The sequence below is a fragment of the Tachypleus tridentatus genome, chromosome 8, assembly GCF_004210375.1.
Source record: "Tachypleus tridentatus isolate NWPU-2018 chromosome 8, ASM421037v1, whole genome shotgun sequence".
NCBI lineage: Eukaryota > Metazoa > Arthropoda > Merostomata > Xiphosura > Limulidae > Tachypleus > Tachypleus tridentatus.
Genome location: NC_134832.1, coordinates 40,652,922 through 40,673,378, shown reverse-complemented (window position 1 = coordinate 40,673,378; position 20,457 = coordinate 40,652,922). Strand labels below are relative to the sequence as shown.

Here is a 20,457-nt window from a genome sequence, read left to right as displayed (position 1 = left end):
GCAAAAGCTTCCCACCAATAGGAGAAAATACAGCCTCCTTGCACACTACATGCATAAATGAATCTGAACTCATGCTACTTTTCCTATGGAGAGTTCAAGGGATACAAAGTTACACAAGAAGTGAACAGGCAGGATGGAAAGTGTCTGATGAGGGATGTATCTACTGGAAATACATTTTCAAGTAAGAAAAATGTTAGTTTCAAAGGCAATACACACTACTACACACAGAAAGCTAGAACTCCACATGGATAAGGTGGAGGTACCAGTGCAAGTTACTTAGATGAACTCTTTTAAGAAGTGCCTCATCATAGAGAGAACTAGTGGGAAAGAAGGTTTGTGTTTTCCCTCTCTTAAAAAGAGCTTTTGCTGCATAATAACATCCTTGTGTGGTAGCTCAAATCATGAGCATTCCTATGAGTTTGAATGGGAATTGCCTAAAGGCTAGTGGCATGCAATTCTCTAAGGCAGATGTTTGGGAAAGATAACTCTGTGTGAGTGGTGACTATTTATTCAATTACATTGTCAGGGAAGAAAATAGTTAACTTTCTTCGGATTGCACATCATCAAAGTTTGCTTAATAATATCTAAAACTCATGTTTTCAAAATTTTCAGACCTGGAAAAAGAAGTTGAACTTTGTTCAAAGAAACTGGAACGAGCTGAACAGTTAATAGGAGGTCTTGGTGGAGAGAAAGATAGATGGAGCCTAGCAGCAAAGAAATTAGGTGAAGTTTACTGTAACCTAACTGGAGATGTTCTAATATCTGCTGCCATTGTGGCTTATCTTGGAGCATTTACTTCACAATTTAGACAAGTGAGAATCATCTTGCATAAATATTACAACAATTATATTTTATGTGCTCATTTAGATTGTTGAGAATTAATCCTTGTAATTCATTATTTATGAAGATTATTTCATTCCCTACTTTAAACATGTAATAATTATTTTGTTTAAACATATATTTGTCAAATTACCTTTTATTAATGGAATAGAAGATAAATACTTATTCAGTTGAAATATAAGATGATGAATGATGAGCTTTTTTATGGAAAATATTTATCTGAAGTATTACTAAACATTACAAAGCAGTTTGTGGAAAATTCCTACTCATATTTAGAAATATTATTATTTTCGATACAGAATTTATTTGAAACTGATATTTAGCTGATTTTGGCTTTCTGACAAAAGAAACAATTTAACTTGTACACAGTTAACTGACGGATGCATAATCTTAAATCTATATGTTACTTTAATGAAGTTTAGCTTTGAATAAAAAAATATAAATTGATATTAAAGATAAATTTCAAGAATTAGTTTAGTTATCTTATTAATCAAAGAAAATTGTAAATTGTTATTGTGGAAAGGGAGTTATTAATATTTTCTTTACCTATATGAAATATATGTAAAATGCACTGAAGATATTATAAAGTTTTTGAACTACAAAACAATAAAGATCTTTTGTGAACATGAATCAGGTGTTAAAAAATAAAATACGGTGTAAAAACATAATCCTTTGGCAATAGTGAATGTCTATGAATTGTCTTCTTGTTATTACTGTATAATATATAAACTGAGAAAATTAAAAATAATATATTTCAACCCTTTATCAATATATTTTACACTCTGCTACTTTGTGTTAAAATGTTGCATGAATTCCTGTATATTTTTTCTTCTCAGAAATGTTTTTAATAACATTCAACTGAAAGTTTTAGAAAATAGCATTTCAAATTTATCTCTTTTTCTGCTACAAAATAAAAGCTGTTTTTACATGTATATTTTCAGGTTGAATTTTGTAGTTTTAAATGGCAGGAATATCCAAAGTCAAATACTGTTTTTCTTACAAACAGCATTATTGATTTGCCAACTCTCGTTCACTAAATTGCTGGCCTAGCATAACCAGGTGGTTATGGTACTTCACTTGCAATCGTAGGGTCACAAGTTTGAATCTTCATCCAACTAAACATGCTCACCCTTCCAGTTGTGAGGGCATTATAATATAATGGTCAATCCCACTATTCTTTGGTAAAAACATACATCCTAAGAGTTGATGTTGGGTGGTGAGACTAGCTGCCTTCTCTTCTAATCTTTCATAGCTAAATTACAAATAGCTATCGCCTTCGTGAAGCTTTGTGTAAAATTCCAAGCAAATCAAACCATTAAACTGTTAAAATTGTAAGAGCAGTGTTTTTCATACTAGTGTCAAAATAAAACAAAAGTGCTTCATAAAATTTAGCAATAGTTGTTTGTTAAGTTCTTAGAAAATGTAAAATAAATAAAAACTGTTCTTGTATTCATTTTTTTTCTTTACAAAAGGACCCCATGATGTTACAGACCCTAGTCTGAGTCAGTAGCTGAATAATTCTTACTCTTGCTTTTTCATCCTTGGCCTCATATAAATTAATTCAAGCATTGAACTTCAGACTGTTCAGGACTCAATTCATTGGATTGTCCAGTATTGTTTGGCTGCACAAACTTTTGGTATATTTGTTGTCTACTCATTATTTGCACCAGTTTTTACAACATACTTACTTGATAAGCTTAGCAAGATATAAATCTAGTACTTTCAAATATAATTTTTAACTACTGTGCAAAATTGTTAGAAGAAAGTCAAAAATTAGATTTCAGTCTATGTCCAATAGGGTGCGTCAAAAAACAAAAAGTTGTAACACTCAGTCGCTCGCTTATAATTTGATTACATTCAATGAAAAAAATATGCTAGCGTAACAATCAATCCAATACATTAATATTTAGGGGTTGCGCAATGCGCACAAAATAACAACGTGCTTCCGGAACCAAACGAAAAGTTGGCATTAGTGAAAGGCTAGCTTGGCTTTAGACAGAACCCAGATCAGTGACCGAAAAGCCGCGCAAATTTTGCTTCCTTTTGCAGCTCATATTGGACATAATATCGAGGATCTTGCCATTAGCCCAAGTTCCATAAGGAGGAAACGAATTACTAACTGTACTCTTCTAGCAGCTGAATTGAAGGAAAGTTTTTCTCCAAACGTTCCTTTGACATTACATTGGGATGGTAAGCTGATGCCTGACTTGGTTGGCAGAGAGAAGATCTAACGTTTGGCAATTTTAGTTTCAGGTGAAGGTGTATAGAAGATTCTTTCAGTGCCCAAGATTGATAGTGGGGATGCAAATTCAGTAGCTTCTGAGATCGGATCAGTTTTAGTAGAATGGAATGTAAGAGACAGAATTAAATCGCTTTGCTTTGACACCACGGCAACCAATACAGGATCCAAATCTAGCGTCTGTCTGAGGATTGAAATGTTACTTGAACGTGATCTCTTGCACCTTGCCTGTAGACATCACTTTTTGGAGATTCTTCTGAGCGCTGTATTCTCTACTCTCGTGATAGAGACATCAAAAAGTCCAGATATTACTTTGTTTTTAAACTTTAGAGATTGTTGGCCTAAAATTAATAAAACTAAGTACATAACAGCAGTAGAAGCAATGCCACTCCGAATACAGCCTTGGAAGGATGATATTATTCAATTTTGTCAGAATCTCCTTCAATCTCATCAACCACGGGACGATTATAAAGAGCTCTTGGAATTAGCTGTCATTTTTCTTGGATCTCTTCCACACGGACGTTCTTCAGTTTCTTTCCGTACTTCTGGTGCTGTACATCGTGCACGATGGATGGCTCGAGCAATATATTCTCTAAAAATTTGGATGTTCCAAGAGGAGTTTGGTAGACTGCAACCACGGTCTGCTTCATCTCGTGTTTCATTTGACGCACATTTCTGCAGCAAACTTGGCGATTTGTGTGTCTTTATAACTAAACATTACTTGCTCTCATGGTTTACAGCTAAGGATGCTTCCGTGACAGTTCAAAGGGACCTTACACTACTCAAGGAACTTGCATTGCATGAAAATCATATGATTAAGGTAGTTAGTACATAGGCAATGAATCGGCATTTATGGTATTTATCTGAGGTTGCAGTTGGGCTTGCGCTCTTTGATGACGGTATAACGAATAGCGACAAACTCAAGATGGTCTCAAATATGAATACCGTGAAAGGATCTCCTAGGCCAACTCCGCGTTTAACAGTTGATGCTGCAAGCAATGCTGTTTCCAGAAAACTTCCAGATTGTTTTACCTCGGCAACGAACAAAATTTTCTACCATCTGGATATTAGTAGCGCATTTTTATCATTACCACCGAAAGAGTGGAGCGCCTCCAAAGAGTACAAACAAGGAAAGGACAGAGTAAAGAAACTTTTTGTGACAAATGACGCAGCTGAAAGAGGAGTAACTTTAATTCAACAGTTTACGGCAAAGGGCCGCACCAAGAGCGAAGATCAATTTCAGTATATGATTCAGGTGGCAGAAGAACATCGGCGAACATAATGCGAAGGTGGCAGGCAAGATAAAACTTCAATGAAATAAATTTTTCTTTCAAGTTTTTATGTTTTTGCTAATTGTATAATCAATAAATATTAAATAATTTCTTTAAATAATTTAATTACCATTAACAATGTAATGTAGGGTAAATTTAAGGAACATAGTGAACTTTGCGAGGGATGCGCGACCCCTAAATACTTCGCGATTGAAATGAAACTTTGTCTATGTTCTTTTCTCATGCAGTGGCACAACTGAGCAAAAAAATTGGGACATTTTAATTTTTATCCTTTATCCGCTGACGCACCCTAATGTCCAAAGAATAATGGAAAGGAAATAACAGGTGAAACATCATAATTTTATCAGTCTTCCTATTTAGTACAACAAAAACTCAGTGAAAGTGCTTGAGTTCAGCAAACAATTAGTATATTTCATGTGTTCCCCTTTTGTTTTAGTAACAGCAGACAGTCTTTCAGGCATTGTTGCAATATATTTAATCAAAGCATCTTCTAGGATTTTACTCCCATAAAGTTTCTTTGGAAGTAACTTTTGATTTGACAAGTTTTTGATCTTTCAAATTCTAGATCTGTTGGATTGGATTGAAATATGGGCTCCTTGGAGACCATTGCATTATTTAACTAACTTCAGCAGCTTCTTTCTTAGCTAAGTAATTTCTGCATAAATTGGATGAGTGTTTGGGGTCGTTATCTTCTTGGCAATAAAACCTTTATCAATAATACACAAACCACCCGGTACATTGTGATGGATCAGTATCAGATGGTAGTTGCATTGATCCATTTGTCCATCTATTTGCAAGTATCTCCTCTTGCCTCACCAAAAAAACAACCCCAAAACATCACATTACCTCTTCCACTCTTCATGGTAGGTGCTGTACATTTGAAGTATATTTCACCTTTCTTCCACCAGATATAAAACCTACACTTTGAACCATATATTTCAAAATTGGACACATCCATCCACAACACCCCATTTCAATCATCAACAGTCCAGTTTTTGTACTTTCCAGCACATTTCAGTCTCTTAACAATATTTGGAAATCAAAGTAACGGTTTTTCTAATTGCTTACACAACCAGATATTCCATTCACATTGAGTCTTCTTGATACTGTAGATCTGGACACTTTTCTGTCATTTATTTCATGCTTGAGATCAATGGCAATTTTCCTTCTGTCTCGAAGGCTGTATTAATGAAGATATTTTACTTCAGTATTATTGAGTTTAGGGTTCTGCCTCTTTCTCTCCTAATTTCAAATTTACCGTTGGTTTCACAATTTAGGATGTACTTGACAGTGTTTGGGGAGTATTTTAGATTTGCAGCAATATATCAGAGAGTATAAACATCATTGCTTAAAGTCTTTTTATGAATGCTCTGGTCTACTGACAATTCTCTGTTTTTTTGGCCATTGCATGATAATAAAACTTAATACATAGTTTTAAACATTATTTTTATCAAAGTTTATTTGTGGAGTACTATTAAAATATTTTCTTTTAGCCAGGGCCAGATTAAGGGCAAATGAAGCCTTAAGCACAGCCCAACAATGGTACCCCTATTAGCCCCTCCATTGCTTAAATGACAAAACACTAAGATTCCATAAGTGCTGAAAGTAAAATAAAAGTTTGAAAATTTATAACCTTCTTCAGCTTTCTTCCAGCTCAGACCCCACAACTATATTAAATAAAAACTTTTTATTTTATTTATTTAACAGATTGCACATGGATCAAAATCAAGCAATGACTGAGGCCTTTTATTTAGAAATGATGAGGGATATTACTTCTTTGATTAATGATAATTAAAATAGTTGTTTTCACTTTGAGTTAACAATTATCACTTTGATATTAAAAATTATCAAATTGATGTTCACAAATTCACACTTTGATGTCATCGAAAATTAAAAATTTACTCAAAACCCTTTTATTCAAAAAATTCTCACTTTGATGTTAACAATTTCTCAAGCTGAACTTAAAACCCTGAAAGCAAATTATTTACTTATACACCCTTGTGCAAATTAATTGAAACAAAACGGAAAATTACGATTTTTTTCAATTTTTTGCATTTTATTTCTGAGAATTCAAAAATTACTCACAAATTAATACATGATATGACTACCTTTATTTTTCAGAAAATCATTAATCCGCTTTGGCATCGAGTCCACGAGTTGACTGCAATCTTTACTAATGTTTGGTCAGCAGTACCACACTTCAATTATAGCCTCAATTAACTTATCTTTTGTAGTACAGTATTTTCCCCGAAATCTTTCCTTACAAATCGCCCAAACATTTTCAATAGGATTTAAGTACGAAGAGTTTCCAGGCCAGTCCAATACCTTTATTCGCGTTGTAGTCATAAAATTCTTCACAAGTTTCGATGTGTGACACGGAGCCAGATCTTGCTGAAAAATGCCAGATCTATCTGGAAATCTCTTTTTCAATTCTGGAGCAACTCTTCTCTACAAAACTTCGATGTACTGTGGTCCTCGCATCATACCTTCTACGATATGCAAGTCTCCGACGCCATAGTAGCTGAAAAAGCCCCAAAATATCTTCTTCAAGGGATGTTTAACGAACTGATTAATGTGAGATTCTCGAAGTTTCTTACCTGGAGATCTGCAAACATGCAGACTTCTTTGACCCTATACGAATAAATGAGTCTCGTCACTGAATAACATCTTCCTCCATTGTTCTTGCATCCAGTTCTTGTATTTCATACCCCGTTGATACCGTTTTTTCTTCATTCATTTTGGTAAGAAGTTGTTTTTTGACTGGTCTCCTTGCCCTTCTAACGCAATTTCGAATAACGTAGCATTCCTCAAAATTTCGTTATATATCCCAAAAATAGATCGACCGTACTGCAAAACACAGCTAATGACGCCGTTTGTGTGAAAAAAAATGACTATTAAAGGAAATCGGTGAGTCCAGAGAGCCTACACCAGCCGCCATGCTGAAAATATTTTAAAATGACCATTTGTTTCAATTAATTTGCACAAGGGTGTACTTTAATATTTATTTAAATTGTGAAAAGTTTTATTCTAGATTTTTAATTGCAAAGATTTTTATCAAATCCTCAAAACTAATTTGGCATAACAAATCTCCTTCTGTACTTAGCAGAAACAGGGCATCCAGCCTGTCTTGTCATATAGTTGTTCTGTTGGGATTTTTAATATGCATGAGTTGAGAAAATGAACACTCAGCTGTGCAATTTGTGACCATTAATGTTAAAAATATATGCAACGCAATGTCTGCATTTGGAACAGCACACTCAATTTTATCTTCTGAAATTATATTATAAAGTTCAGCATGACTGAATCTGGTTTTCACAGTTTTGTTGCACTGAACTTATGGCGCACATATGAGTGAAACTGGTGAAGATTGGCAGAGAGATTAGTGTCCAAGTCCTCATGGGTAATCATCAACTAGCTTTTGGGAACACTGAGAGTACCTTTCAGTTTCAGCAGATGAAGTGACATCATTTGGCACATCACTTAGGAACGAAAATCTGTTTGCTATTTCTTTGTACACCTCTTCTCTTCTTCTCATCTAGGTTTCTACTTTGTCAACAATTGTGTAGAAGGTGGAGAAACAAAATTTATCTCTGGCATTCAGATCTACTTTTTGTACATCTCCATCATTGAGTACCTTCTTTCTGACATGTTTTCGAGTTTGAACTGTGCTGTAATCAACATCTGGTAGTATTTCCTTTCCAACTGCTTCAAATCTTTCAAAGTTGTCCCTTAAAGTGCGTAGTTGGTCAGCTAATGACCTGTACAGATCTGCACAGGTTTTTAAGTTCATATCCTCATTTTTCAGAACTTGACTTGCTTTATGAAACTTTTGCAAAATTTATCCCACATGATCAACATAAAAACAAATTCTAGCTCTTGCATCTCATTTGCAATATTGTCTGCTTCTCTTCTAGTATCTCCCTTTTGTGACTGGACTTCAACTACACATTATAAAGCTTCTAAAATCTTAAAGAAAGACTTCAAAATTGCTGTTGTTGCCATAGCATGTGCCTCCCATCTGGTATCAGAGAGGGATTTTAACACACTTTCATTTCCAAGACAAACTTTAAGAATTTTCCATTGGCTGTTTGAAGCTGAAACAAATGTATAGAGAAATGCATTGTAGAGAAAAATTAACTGCCACTTGCCAGCAGTGAGTGGACTGCACAGGGCACATATATGGCAAACTTATTTTCTTCTAAAATCTTTTGCTGCATCCCCTTATAATGCCCAGACATGTTAGCAGCATTGTCATAACACTGACCCCTACATTTTGAAAAATTAAGTTTGCAAACTTCACAAGTACTGCAATATCTGGTTTGCCATTTCCTCATCAGTATGGCTTTTCAGTTCCAAAAGGGTTAAAAAAGCAATCATTAGACTGCCCATCTTTTAAGTATCGAGGTACAACACTTAACTGATCTATGTGTGATAGATCTGGCATCGAATCAGCTGACAAGTTAAAATAACCTGAAGAATTTACTTCATCAACAATGAACGCATGGATCTTCTGAGCCATTTGTTCAGTTAGTTCTTCACAGGTGGTTTTGCACAAGTAAAAAGGATTTCCTTTCCCAGAATTTCCATATTTCAAAATGTGCCCTGCTAAAAATGAATCAAACTGACTTATGAGCTCAAGCAGATTTAAAAAATTCCCATTCTGCAGTGAACCAAATTTTTCATGTGTTCCTCAAAAAGCCAGGCCACATTCAGCTAACATACGAATAAGAGCTACTATACGCTCCAAGACATGTTCCCAGTAACTGCACTCTTTTTTAATTTGTTTTTCCAACTCTTGTCACAAGCCTAAACCTTGTCTGCCAGTTAAGTATGTTAGCATAGATTCTCAGTGGATATTACTTCTTTCATGATGATCAATTGCAATAATATTTCGCCAGTCACTGAACCCTTCTCTTTCAACAAAATGTGAGGAAAATTTAGGGGTAAACTTTTTGCCCTAAACTAACCCTGTTGACGATGAATACAATAACAATTCTTTTTTGTATTGCTTTTACCCCAAAGAGAAGTTTTTGCAAACAGTATCTCTTTGGTTTGTCACTATTGAAAGTCCGGCAAGATTTGCAAAATGGCCTATTGTGATGTTGACAGTTGGTGGGTCCACAAGCAATCCAGTAAGCCACTTCATCAGCAGAGAAATCGAGCCACAACCCTGGATGTTTTGTAGACTGAAGCATTTTACCATAGTCCAGTACATTTTTATTTTCAGCAATTATTTCAACTTCAGACTGTCTTGTAGAGTAACTTGCATCAACATTAACACTAGATATATCAGAAGAATTTACAAGCAAAGTAAGATCAGTTGTGAGACTTGTGCCAGTTGAGTGAGCCTGTGACACCTCAACATCATCATGATGTTCTGACCTTGAAGTGGACAAAGTGGTATTTGTAGGTTTGGAGCTTGGTTTAACTTCAATCTTGTCAGAGTAAGATGCAGTACAAGTGACTTTTGGTGGCGGACATGGGTTTTGAATTGGAAGATCATGTTGTGTAAGTTGAGTGGAAAAATTAGTCAGCTTTCCAGTCTTGGCCACCAAATCCAAAGCCTTTGTTGGTTCTTTTGCCAGTTTTCTCTTTTGTGCATCACTTAATTGAACACGTTACATTTTGCAGTCTGGAAAATACAGAAACAAAAAAACACAAAAGAATATGGATCATATATAGTTATAATTATTAGAAAAACACTGAAATTCATAAAGAAAAATGTTGGTAAGACAGTCAAACATACTAAACTCAAAGTCTGCATTTATACAAAGACTGTCAGAAAGTTATCCTAGGACCTAGGTCTATCAGCACATAAACATTAATTCATAAGTGCCTTTATTGATTTGCTGCATTCTTATTGGTTGAAAACAATTCGAGACTGGCTCTAATTTTAATTAGTTTTCAATCATTGCAAAAGTTTCATTAAGGTTGTTGCAATGGTAGCTGTATGCAAGAAGCAATGTCGGTGATAATATGCAAATCCATTGAGTAAAAACGTATTCCAAAACAATTTGTGATCAACAACACATACTGTAAACCCTATATATACAATGATCATTCTGTACTGGTACACATACATAACATATAATCAGTTTTAAATTGTACTGCATATTGAACTACTAAATACTGGGTTAGGCCTAGGCCGGAGTATCCTAATCCTTATCAAATATCTGAAGAATGAGTTGTAACCTGAACTTTGAACTCAGTTTTGACCTGGGGACTTTAGATGAGCAAACAAACTATACATCAACAATATAGGCATATGTCTGAAATATTATCTGCATACCTGGATGCGAAGGTAAATTTAAAACAACGGCCTTAAATTGAGAATAGTCCACTTTATTATTCCAGGCTACAGTAGCATTTCCAGTGTAGTTGCACTAAATTAGTTATAGTATTTAGGCCTAACGTTATTGACACTCGTTCTCAGATAACAACACTAACGAAATGTTGTTCGCTTCTCTACGTAAAAAAATTTCTCTACACAAACGAGCCGTTTTTACATATATATTTTTCTCTACAAGTGGGTTTTCTCGACATCACTGAACACTAACGATAGGCCTAATGCATATACATTGCAACTGAGGCCACTAACGTTAAGCCTAGTACTCAGTACTAACTTTGCTCACATGAACTTGTTCAATTTATGTACTTCCTTAGATAACCCTAAACTTATTTTGTTGATTTATCGGTTCTTTACAGTACCTTTGTATAATCACGGTTCCACAGTACTGTTCTACAATTAGCAGTATATTGTATACATAACGACGTTAAGAATCTTGTTGTCGTTCATGTCTAAACCTTACACAATTTGGCCTGAAAAATCACCTTTAAAATGCTACGATCAGTCAGTTGTTTTCCCAGCTTTTCAGAAACGTAACAGAACACATACTGATCTGAATTTATTGTCGCTAAATAGTTGAATTACACCTAAAAGTTTGTCATCGTTGTCTCTGTGTTTTTATCAGGGATTGTTCGTTCGTCTCCTAAAAATATCACCAGAGGGCCAGGCTGGGTCAGGGCATTAGACATCAGGATAGAATCAAGGAAGATGTAAGGAGAATATAATTTTGATCTCCATTTTTGGGTGTAAAAATGGCATATTTGACAAAATTTTGTTGGCTATTTATGAATTGGGATAAAAACAAGGGTGCCCGGTCTTAAATCACATTTAAGACTGGGTACCCTTGTATTTAACCCCTAAGTAAATCTCAGATTCAGATAGTTTTATATTAATACTTATTCACAAAGGAATGCATACATGCCCAACTACTCTTATAGGTTGCATGTAATCTATGAACAGTGGCATTCCCTTCTAAATTTTTTTCTTGGTATGATAAATTTCAAAACATGTACTCACACACAAAGATTTTTTTTCACAGCAAGTTAGAACCAAAAAAAAAAATACGGCCCAGAAAAGCCTCAGTGAGAAACACTTATAAAAATATTACAAAACACACATGAATAATGCAATACTAATGCAAATAAAACAAAAACAAACGAAACAATAACCCAAATATAGCATACGAAAACAGAAACTGAAGAAAACATAAAACTAGACATGTCTCTGTACACATTTGTCACCATTTCCTTTGACTTATGTTTCTGTGGTATTATTCTCTTATTTTTCTGTAGATGTGACTGAATAAAGCAGTAAAGGGTAAAACAAAACAGTACTACTGCCTATAATTTCTTATAAATAGCCACAGCAGAAGGTCAGACATCATTACATACGATCATCTTTTACCTGAAGTTTTATCAATGTTTTGTTCTACTCTTTACAGTAATCTTTTGCAAATCAATAACTTCTTACTTCAGACACACAGTTTAGTAGTTTTTCGAAACTTTAGTCACTCACTGAGCCAATAAAAGTATTTTTGTTTTTTTTTACAATGCAGAGTAAAGTCGAACATGGCAGATAAGGACAATTACAAAAAATCGACTGCAGTTGAGTGTGGCATGATAGCTAGGGGAAAAATTCTGTGGTGCTCCCTTTCCTTGGTGCCCTAAGCACGTGCTTATTTTGCTTAATGTTTAATCCAGGGCAGACTAGAGCTCCAAGCAGCTGTGGTGTCCACAAGAGTCAGCAAGAGTACTTTTGGACTGATTCTAAGGTCGTGCTTGGCTACATCAACAATGACATGTGTCACTTTCACACACTCATGGCAAACCAAGCCCAAGCTATCAGAGAAATCTCAGTCCCTCAGCAATGGAACTATGTTTAAACAGATCAGAGTCTGACCGACCATGCATCACGTGGTCAAACTATACATGATCTATGTGGTGGTAACTGGCTCAAGGGACCTTCCTTTTTATGGGAAAAGTGTGATGTCAAGCCAACTCCAAAGACTCACAATCTAACACCAGATGACCCTGAATTGAGAAAAGGCATAGTACTCTTCTCTTCAGCTCAAAAGGGTTACTTTCTCCTCACATGCTTTGAGAGGTTCTCTAGATGGTCAAAATTGGTAACAGTGGTATCAGCACTCCTGAAAGTTATATATTAGAAACAGACCACCTCAACAGTAGACACTTTCATAAAGGAGCAAACAGCAGAACATGTGATACTGTGCATGGTACAAGAAGACCATTTCTATGAGGAGCTGCAAACCCTGCAGGACCCCAAAGGAATATTGAAAAGAAACAATCACCTCTGCAAACTTTATCCATTTATTGCTCAAGATGAATTAATTTGGATCGGGGATCACCTCAATAGAGAAGATTTTGACTTTGGAAGGAAGCATCCAACCATCCTTCTGAGACACAGTCAATGAGCTCTATTTCAATGGGTATTTGATTGTAGGTTGTACAGCTGCCATCTCCTCTGTGATATATAAATACATGAACTGCCATTGCTTATGGGGAGAGTGCCAAATGCAGATGATGGCAACCTTGGCAGAACATGATCAACTCCTCCCTTCCATTTCACCATGTTTGATTGCTTTGGCCCATTCATTGTGAAGAAAGATCGTAAATAATTAAAGAAGTACGGTCTGATTTTTACATGCTTGGCATCATGTGCTGTCCACATGAAGATACTGGATGATATGAGCACCTACACATTCATCAATAGTTTGTGGTTCTCCATCGCATTGAGGGGGAAAGTGCATCAACTGCATTCTGACCGAGAAAGCAACTTCACAGGAGCCTGTAAAGAATTTACCAAACTCTTAGAGGAATGCGAGAAAGGCAAACTCAAAAACTTTCTGATCAGCCATGGATGTGAATTTGTCCAGCATGTTCCCCAATCCAGCCACCTGGGTGGCATTTGGGAGAGACAGATTTGATCGATTCAAAGCATCCTTACAGCTCATTTTCACACTACCGCTGGGAGACTTGACAGCTCATCACTGTGAAGGTTTTTCTACAAGGTTGTTGTAAACAGTCGCTCCTTGTCAGTGGAGAATCTTAATGATCTGCTAGGTCCAATTCCCATCACCCCAAACTTGTTAATTTTTTATTGTTACAGTTTCACAGTGTGGATGGTATGGATGTAGTTCATCACATTAAATTCCATTTAAACATCAGTGATCGTCATGTAGGTTCATATGGGGTAACACTTATGGCATGCCCTCGGTACAAGTTTATAGGAATTCTAAACATTGATAAGTATTCTCACTCTGGCTTAACAGGGATCAGTGAAGTAATGCCATAGTGTTGGAATCTAGATACTGTAATGGCATGAAAGAATTAGTCCCTTAAAATGGAAAGAATCACAAAATATTCTATTACTTAATACTTTTGCACAGTACTATATAATACATAAGTGTATTTGTGTTGGCATTGTTTACTTATTGTGAATAAATAATGTACAAATAAAGATGTATGACAACAGTTCCTAAATTGTGGGTTGCAAGAGATTTCAGAGAAAGTGACATAACTTTATTTTTAACTTATCTATAACATTTTTGGATACAATTAGCTTTCATTGATTTTGTTCTGCCTTCAATATGCACAAATGCTTTTGCTCACTCCTAGCCTTGAGTCTCCCACATAAAGTTCTGTTTCCACATGGTTTTGATGTGCTGTATCATACAAATGAGAATGTGAGAACTTTCACCAATAGGTTATTAGTTTTAAAACACATTGAGTTGTCTAGTGTGTCTTCCATGATGAATCAAACCCCAGATTTCAATGTCAATCTGTAATTTTACCACTGTCCCACCAGTGCAAAGCAATATGCCCTTTTGGTGCAGCTGACTCCCTGTCTCCTCTCAGTTTGGCCCTCGAGTTAATGATGTATCCTTTTTTCTCACTCTAAAACTGCTAAGATGTAGGCATTATTTAGGAAAAGTGTCTACATAGTCATTACATGTTGTGAAACTATTTATTGTTGGATTTCGATTTTCCAACAATTCCTGCACCTACGTATTTCATAAAGACGTAACTTCCGTACTTTCAGTAACTTCCACATTGTCTTGTTTTAGACATCGAGATGTTGTTCACACTAGTCTAACATCTACATTAAGATGAGGTTTGTCTTTTTTAGTTGGGATTAGTGATAGTTTTTGTTTGGTGGGTAGTAGAATCTTTCATATAGCTTGGACCTTCTTTTGTACTTGACACACCTCTGCTTATGTTTCTCACTCATGACAGAAGGGATTTTTGTCTTTTTTTAAATTCCTTTACCTACATTTTTACCCATGCTGTTTTGAATCTACTGACTTCTTTTTCGAAATTTTGAGACTAGGTCTCTTGGGTATGTTTCTTTCCTTCACTTTCTTGTTCATTCCCTGCTTCTTACATTTATGTTTTTTTACTTCCTATCCTTATATGCATGTCCCGATTCCTTTCACTGCTATTTTGGTGCATCCGTACCTCACCCTCCTTCCTTTATAACCTCATGTGAATAAGCATAACTTTATGCTGTATTACTTTATCAACTCATAAGGTCTGAAGCTTCTTTCTTCATATTTGTGGGTCAGATCCTCTGTCTTCTGTTCGCCTTTCATACATTTAAATTTTCTCACCTTCATCTTACATTATTTACCCTTTTCTGCCATTTTTCCTCCTTTCACTTTCTTTCTGTGGTAATCCCTCTTTCCCCAGAGAGGTTTTTCGCAAATGTTCATTCACTTATCTTCGCTACAATGGTATTTTTATCTTCCTCAGCCTTTTCACTTCATATCTGATCAGTTGCTAGTATAGTATTTGTTAGGGGATGATGTTCTTATTCCTTAAATGCTTTTATCTCAATTTTACCTTACATATCTTCATCTGGTTTCTTTATTCTGTCAATGTGATTTCACTGGATGACTTTTTTCTCTGGAGCAATTTTTGGGATCACATCCCAATGCTATCCCTTATCTCCACTTGTTTACCAGTACTATCATGTTCCTTCTTTGCTTCATTCTGTCTCCTGCCTTCTTGCTTCCTTTTTCTCCATTTCACTACTTCCCATTCCTCTATTCCTGTCTGCGTTCCCACTGCTAAAAGACTTCAGTGTTAACCTTGGGAATGATTTTCCTATAGGCTCAGGGTTAGTAGGGCCTATGTAGTTCAGCTTATGTACCTTTGTTATGTGTTTTTTTTATCATTCCTGTTATTCCTGTTTTTTGTGAATCTCAAGGAGTCTGTGTATAGGCATCCATTCTTACATATTTCATGTCTCAATCAGTTTCTTGACTACCATCAATTTACAATGGGGACTTTTTTCAACCTACAGTAATATTTTGCTCTAGGTCTTGGGATGAGAGATGGCAGAGATGGATATATCTGATGCTTGTCTTCTTAACTGACTTCATTCCAACAAGCCTCCTACAACCATCCTCTTTTTCTCCTTTGGTCCTTTGGGAAGAAGCAAGTCTTGGTTGGATGGTCAATCTAGAGAACTTACATCTAACAACCATTTACTTTCTTCTTTATATGTGTGTTTTTCAGCTCACATTTCCACAGGACAAAGCCTTTTCCTCTTTTTTTTTAAGGAACATGGAGTAATTAGTTCTCCATCTCCTATTTTCTCCTTCTCTCACTTTACAGAAGATTCTTTCTCTTTTGGGACCTTGGGCATTCAGAGACATGTATTCCCTTGAGTCATGCTCATTTGCAATATCTACAATAGATCCAGAAGCAAAATTCCTGTCTGGATTTGAACTGAGATTGAATCACCATATTTGCTTTTCTTCATTTTACCTTTGCTCAGATGTTGACTTCTCAAGTGGCCTGTTGTTGGATGCGTACAGGGTCTGCACACGAGCACTGTCTTGGGTGGTGGAACAGAAAATACTTTTCTTTTCTGCTACTCAGTATACAGGTGAAGATGGTTGGGATCTTCCTCCTACCAAGGAATTCATGAAACATACTCAGTGCTATGTGGTTTTGAACTGGAGTTGATCTGCCATGTAATGTACACCATAAAGCACATCCCATTTCCATATGGTGCTTCTGAACTTCCTTCTTTTCTACACAAGCTGATGACATATATTTTCACTGCAGGTGAAAAGTATACCCTGGCACAGAAAAGATGTAGTTTCCCAAGGGTTATGCCCCTATACTTTCAGAGTGTGGGATATCATACTGTATGAGTTCTCTTAAGGTACTTTCCCAAGGGGACTCATCCAAGTAACTTTTTCGCTGTGGGGTTTTGACTAAAATGTAAGAAGATGTACTGTATTTGAAGTTAACATTTTTCAACAATGAAAATGTATTTTAATAGATACCTCTTTCACAGTTCTTACCCAAACCTCTCCACTTCCAATGCATCTTTTCTTGCCTAATCTCAAAGTGCTGATTAAATAATCAGTATAGAGAAAATCAGAAGGGTGTTGCACTCCTAGTGGTGGAGGATTGTCACATTCTCATTTGCGTACTACAGCACAGAAACACCATATAGAAACATGAGTTTATGTGAGAGCTTCAAGGCTAGTGACAAGTGAAATACTATGCATACAGAAGATTGCACAAAAGGGAGGAAAGCTGGTATGTGAAAAGAAGAAAATATCTCTCAAAAATACATTTTCAGTGTTGGAAAATGTTCATTTTTACCAAACAACACTTCTCCAACTGATATAGACACACTTTCATAAAACAATGGGGCATAAGTGTCACCAAGGCTAAAGAAATATAAAATTAGACAAAGATGTTACACAAAATTTTAAGTTCTGATTCTCTATGACTGACAAATTTCATGAGCTGATCTATGTAACAATTCATGATCATGACAATGTATTGATATTGAGAATTAAGTTGTGCTGCATATGTGACCTTAATGATTAATCATTGTTTCAACTGACAGTGTTTGTCTTGTTACATTGAAAGGTTTTTCTTCTTATGTTATGAAACTTTACAAATCTTATATATTACTATGTGCTAATGGTATTTTTACATATTTAAAAACTCTTAGTACAGAAAGTTATTTTGTCAGGCTATGGGAGAATATTTCCTTTCACAATTCTTAATCATAATATATTCTTTTCTCGTTTTTAGATCAACAACTGAAAACAATGGATGAGTAATTTGTTGAAATGTTCTCCTGAAAGTTACTGTTATAAAACATCTTATAAAATTATTCTCTAACTCTTTGTAATGTGAAATTGTTTAGAAACAAATAGAATCCTGGGTGGTGACGTGCCAACAACATGGCATTCCCTGCTCAAAAGACTTTTCCCTTACACAGACTCTTGGTGACCCTGTTATTACTAGAACCTGGACCATTGCTGGTCTTCCAACAGATAATTTTTCAATAGAGAATGGTATTATAATCAGGTTAGTAAATCTGGCATTTTTTTTCCCCTAGAGCTTTAGGTATATTTAGTGAAATTTCTCATGTTCTTGAATTCACATGTTTTTGCTATGCAAAAGAACGTGTAGGCTATACCACAAGGCACTTATCTAACCATTTATGAATAAACTCTTATAACACCTGAGAATTTGTCAAGCAATGAACAATTTATTAAAGACAAAATGTCATTATCATAACTAACAGCTTTGCAATAATTACTGGAGATGAGTTGAGCAGCAGTTAAGGTTTGAAGAGAGATCTGAGTAATTGCTAATCTCTTTCAGTTTTAAATTAACAGAATATGACAATTATGCTCTTCTTTAAACTGTGAGCTTTTCTAGTTTTTAAAAGTAAAATGCATCTGATTTACATAAAGAACTTTTGCCTTGTAATTCATTATTTAGCAGTTTTTGACTTTGGACATTTTTTAATCTTTAGTTTCCATATTTTGAGCAATATTTGACATAAATCACTACTAACTTAATATTAAATTTCCATGTTTTTTGTGATGACAAGTATCCATGATGCTGTATTCCAGCAATGCCCGACGTTGGCCTCTATTGATTGATCCTCAAAGACAGGCAAATAAGTGGATCAAGAACATGGAGAAAAATAACAACCTGCATGTGATAAAACTTACTGATGTTGATTTTATAAGAACCTTGGAAAACTGCATTCAATTTGGCAATCCTGTAAGAACTTCTAGTTATGTAAATCAGCCCTTCTAGTTTGTGTTTATTGTGGAACCTAATTATATTAAAAAATAATTTTTGACTTGAGAGAAATTAATACTATGTTAAACTCTCACTCTGTAATATAAGACAGTTGCAAACTTTATAAGCAATTATATGATTTACATTGTGATGGAATGCATGTTTTAGGATTGCAATAAAGTGTCTATAAGATGCTGTAATGCAAAAAGAGTTTTTACAAAACTATAATACTGAGAAAGTTTGATACAGCAAATATGTTGTATGCGTACATATCCCCTGAAATGATGTTATAATGGCAAAGCAATACAACATGTTTGAAATTATCCAAAGTTAACCTCATTCATTTTTCTTCAGAGAAAGGATACTTTTTTCAAGTAGAAAATGTTTAGTATATATTTTTTATTGTATTAATTAATACTTAGGTTTTTTATATTAACACATTCAGTAATGTATTAGCCATGTAACATTCACTTTCTCTTATTAACAGGTACTATTGGAGAATATAGGAGAAGAATTAGATCCTGTACTAGAACCATTACTTTTGAAACAAACCTTTAAACAAGGTGGTTCTATATGCATGAAACTAGGGGATGCTATCATTGAATATTCTACAGACTTTCGTTTCTACATAACCACAAAGCTAAGGAACCCACATTATCTTCCAGAAGCAGCTGTAAAAGTCACCCTAGTAAATTTTATGATCACACCTGCTGGTTTAGAAGACCAACTCCTGGGAATTGTTGTAGCCAAGGAAAGACCAGAATTAGAGGAGGAAAAGAATGAACTGATTATTCAGGGTGCTGAAAATAAAAGGTATGATTGTTTCATTTGTCTTTGATTTAAAATAAAATATATCATCTACAAATTTCATTAGAGTACTTAAATTTTGGTTACATTACTGAGCAGTCTTTAACAATAATTGTCATTTTTCTGATGATCATTATAATGAATGAGAAATGCTAGTGTCAAACATTTTAATATTATATATCACAAGTTGAGGTATCTGTCATTTGTCTGAGTTATGAACTTCAAAAAGGTGGGCTTGGATGCTATGATAAATAACACAAAACTAATAACTTTCATACAATTTTTTTTATAATATAAAATGTTATTACAGTTTTCATTATATCTGATTAAAGTTCTGATAAGCTCTAAAAACTCTTTCCACGGGGTTTCAAATGATTAATTAATTGATAGTCATTGGCTGAAGAAGTGGTGTTTTCTGGGGATATCTTCTCCCTCCTTACTTCCACTTTTGCTCCATCATGGTCTTTGGCTCTGGCTTTATAAACTTGGTTTCTTGTTGTTGAGACCTTTTAGGTCTTGACGATTTTTCATCTATAGTCTTTTTACCTGCTTCTTATCTCCAGGATTTGTGTATGGCTACGTTTTTAAGACGTTTTATCTTTGATATGATACTGGAATCCTTGTAATCTCAGGTGGCATCTATCCAGCAACAATTTCCCATCTGGTTGTTTATTTATCTCAGTCAGAGTCAAGTGTAGCATCAATACTAGTTTCACATCCCTTACCTGTCGCTCCTTCTCATAGTGCCATGGTTCACTACTTTTCCCAATAATGCACGATATGCCACCAACAGTTCTGGTGACTACCTCGTTGGTTCACACTCATTCGGAGCTCACCTTGTTG

At 35.2% G+C, this 20,457-nt stretch overlaps 1 protein-coding gene across 1 annotated transcript in view; it reads left to right on the top strand.

Moving 5' to 3' along the window:
* Positions 1-20,457, top strand: part of LOC143222234 (dynein axonemal heavy chain 7-like) — a 243,208-nt gene that overhangs the window by 152,941 nt on the left and 69,810 nt on the right. Inside the window, 3 exon segments of the mRNA XM_076448457.1 lie at positions 17,915-18,078; positions 18,633-18,786; positions 19,295-19,620. Of these exon segments, the coding sequence (XP_076304572.1) occupies positions 17,915-18,078; positions 18,633-18,786; positions 19,295-19,620 (644 nt within the window).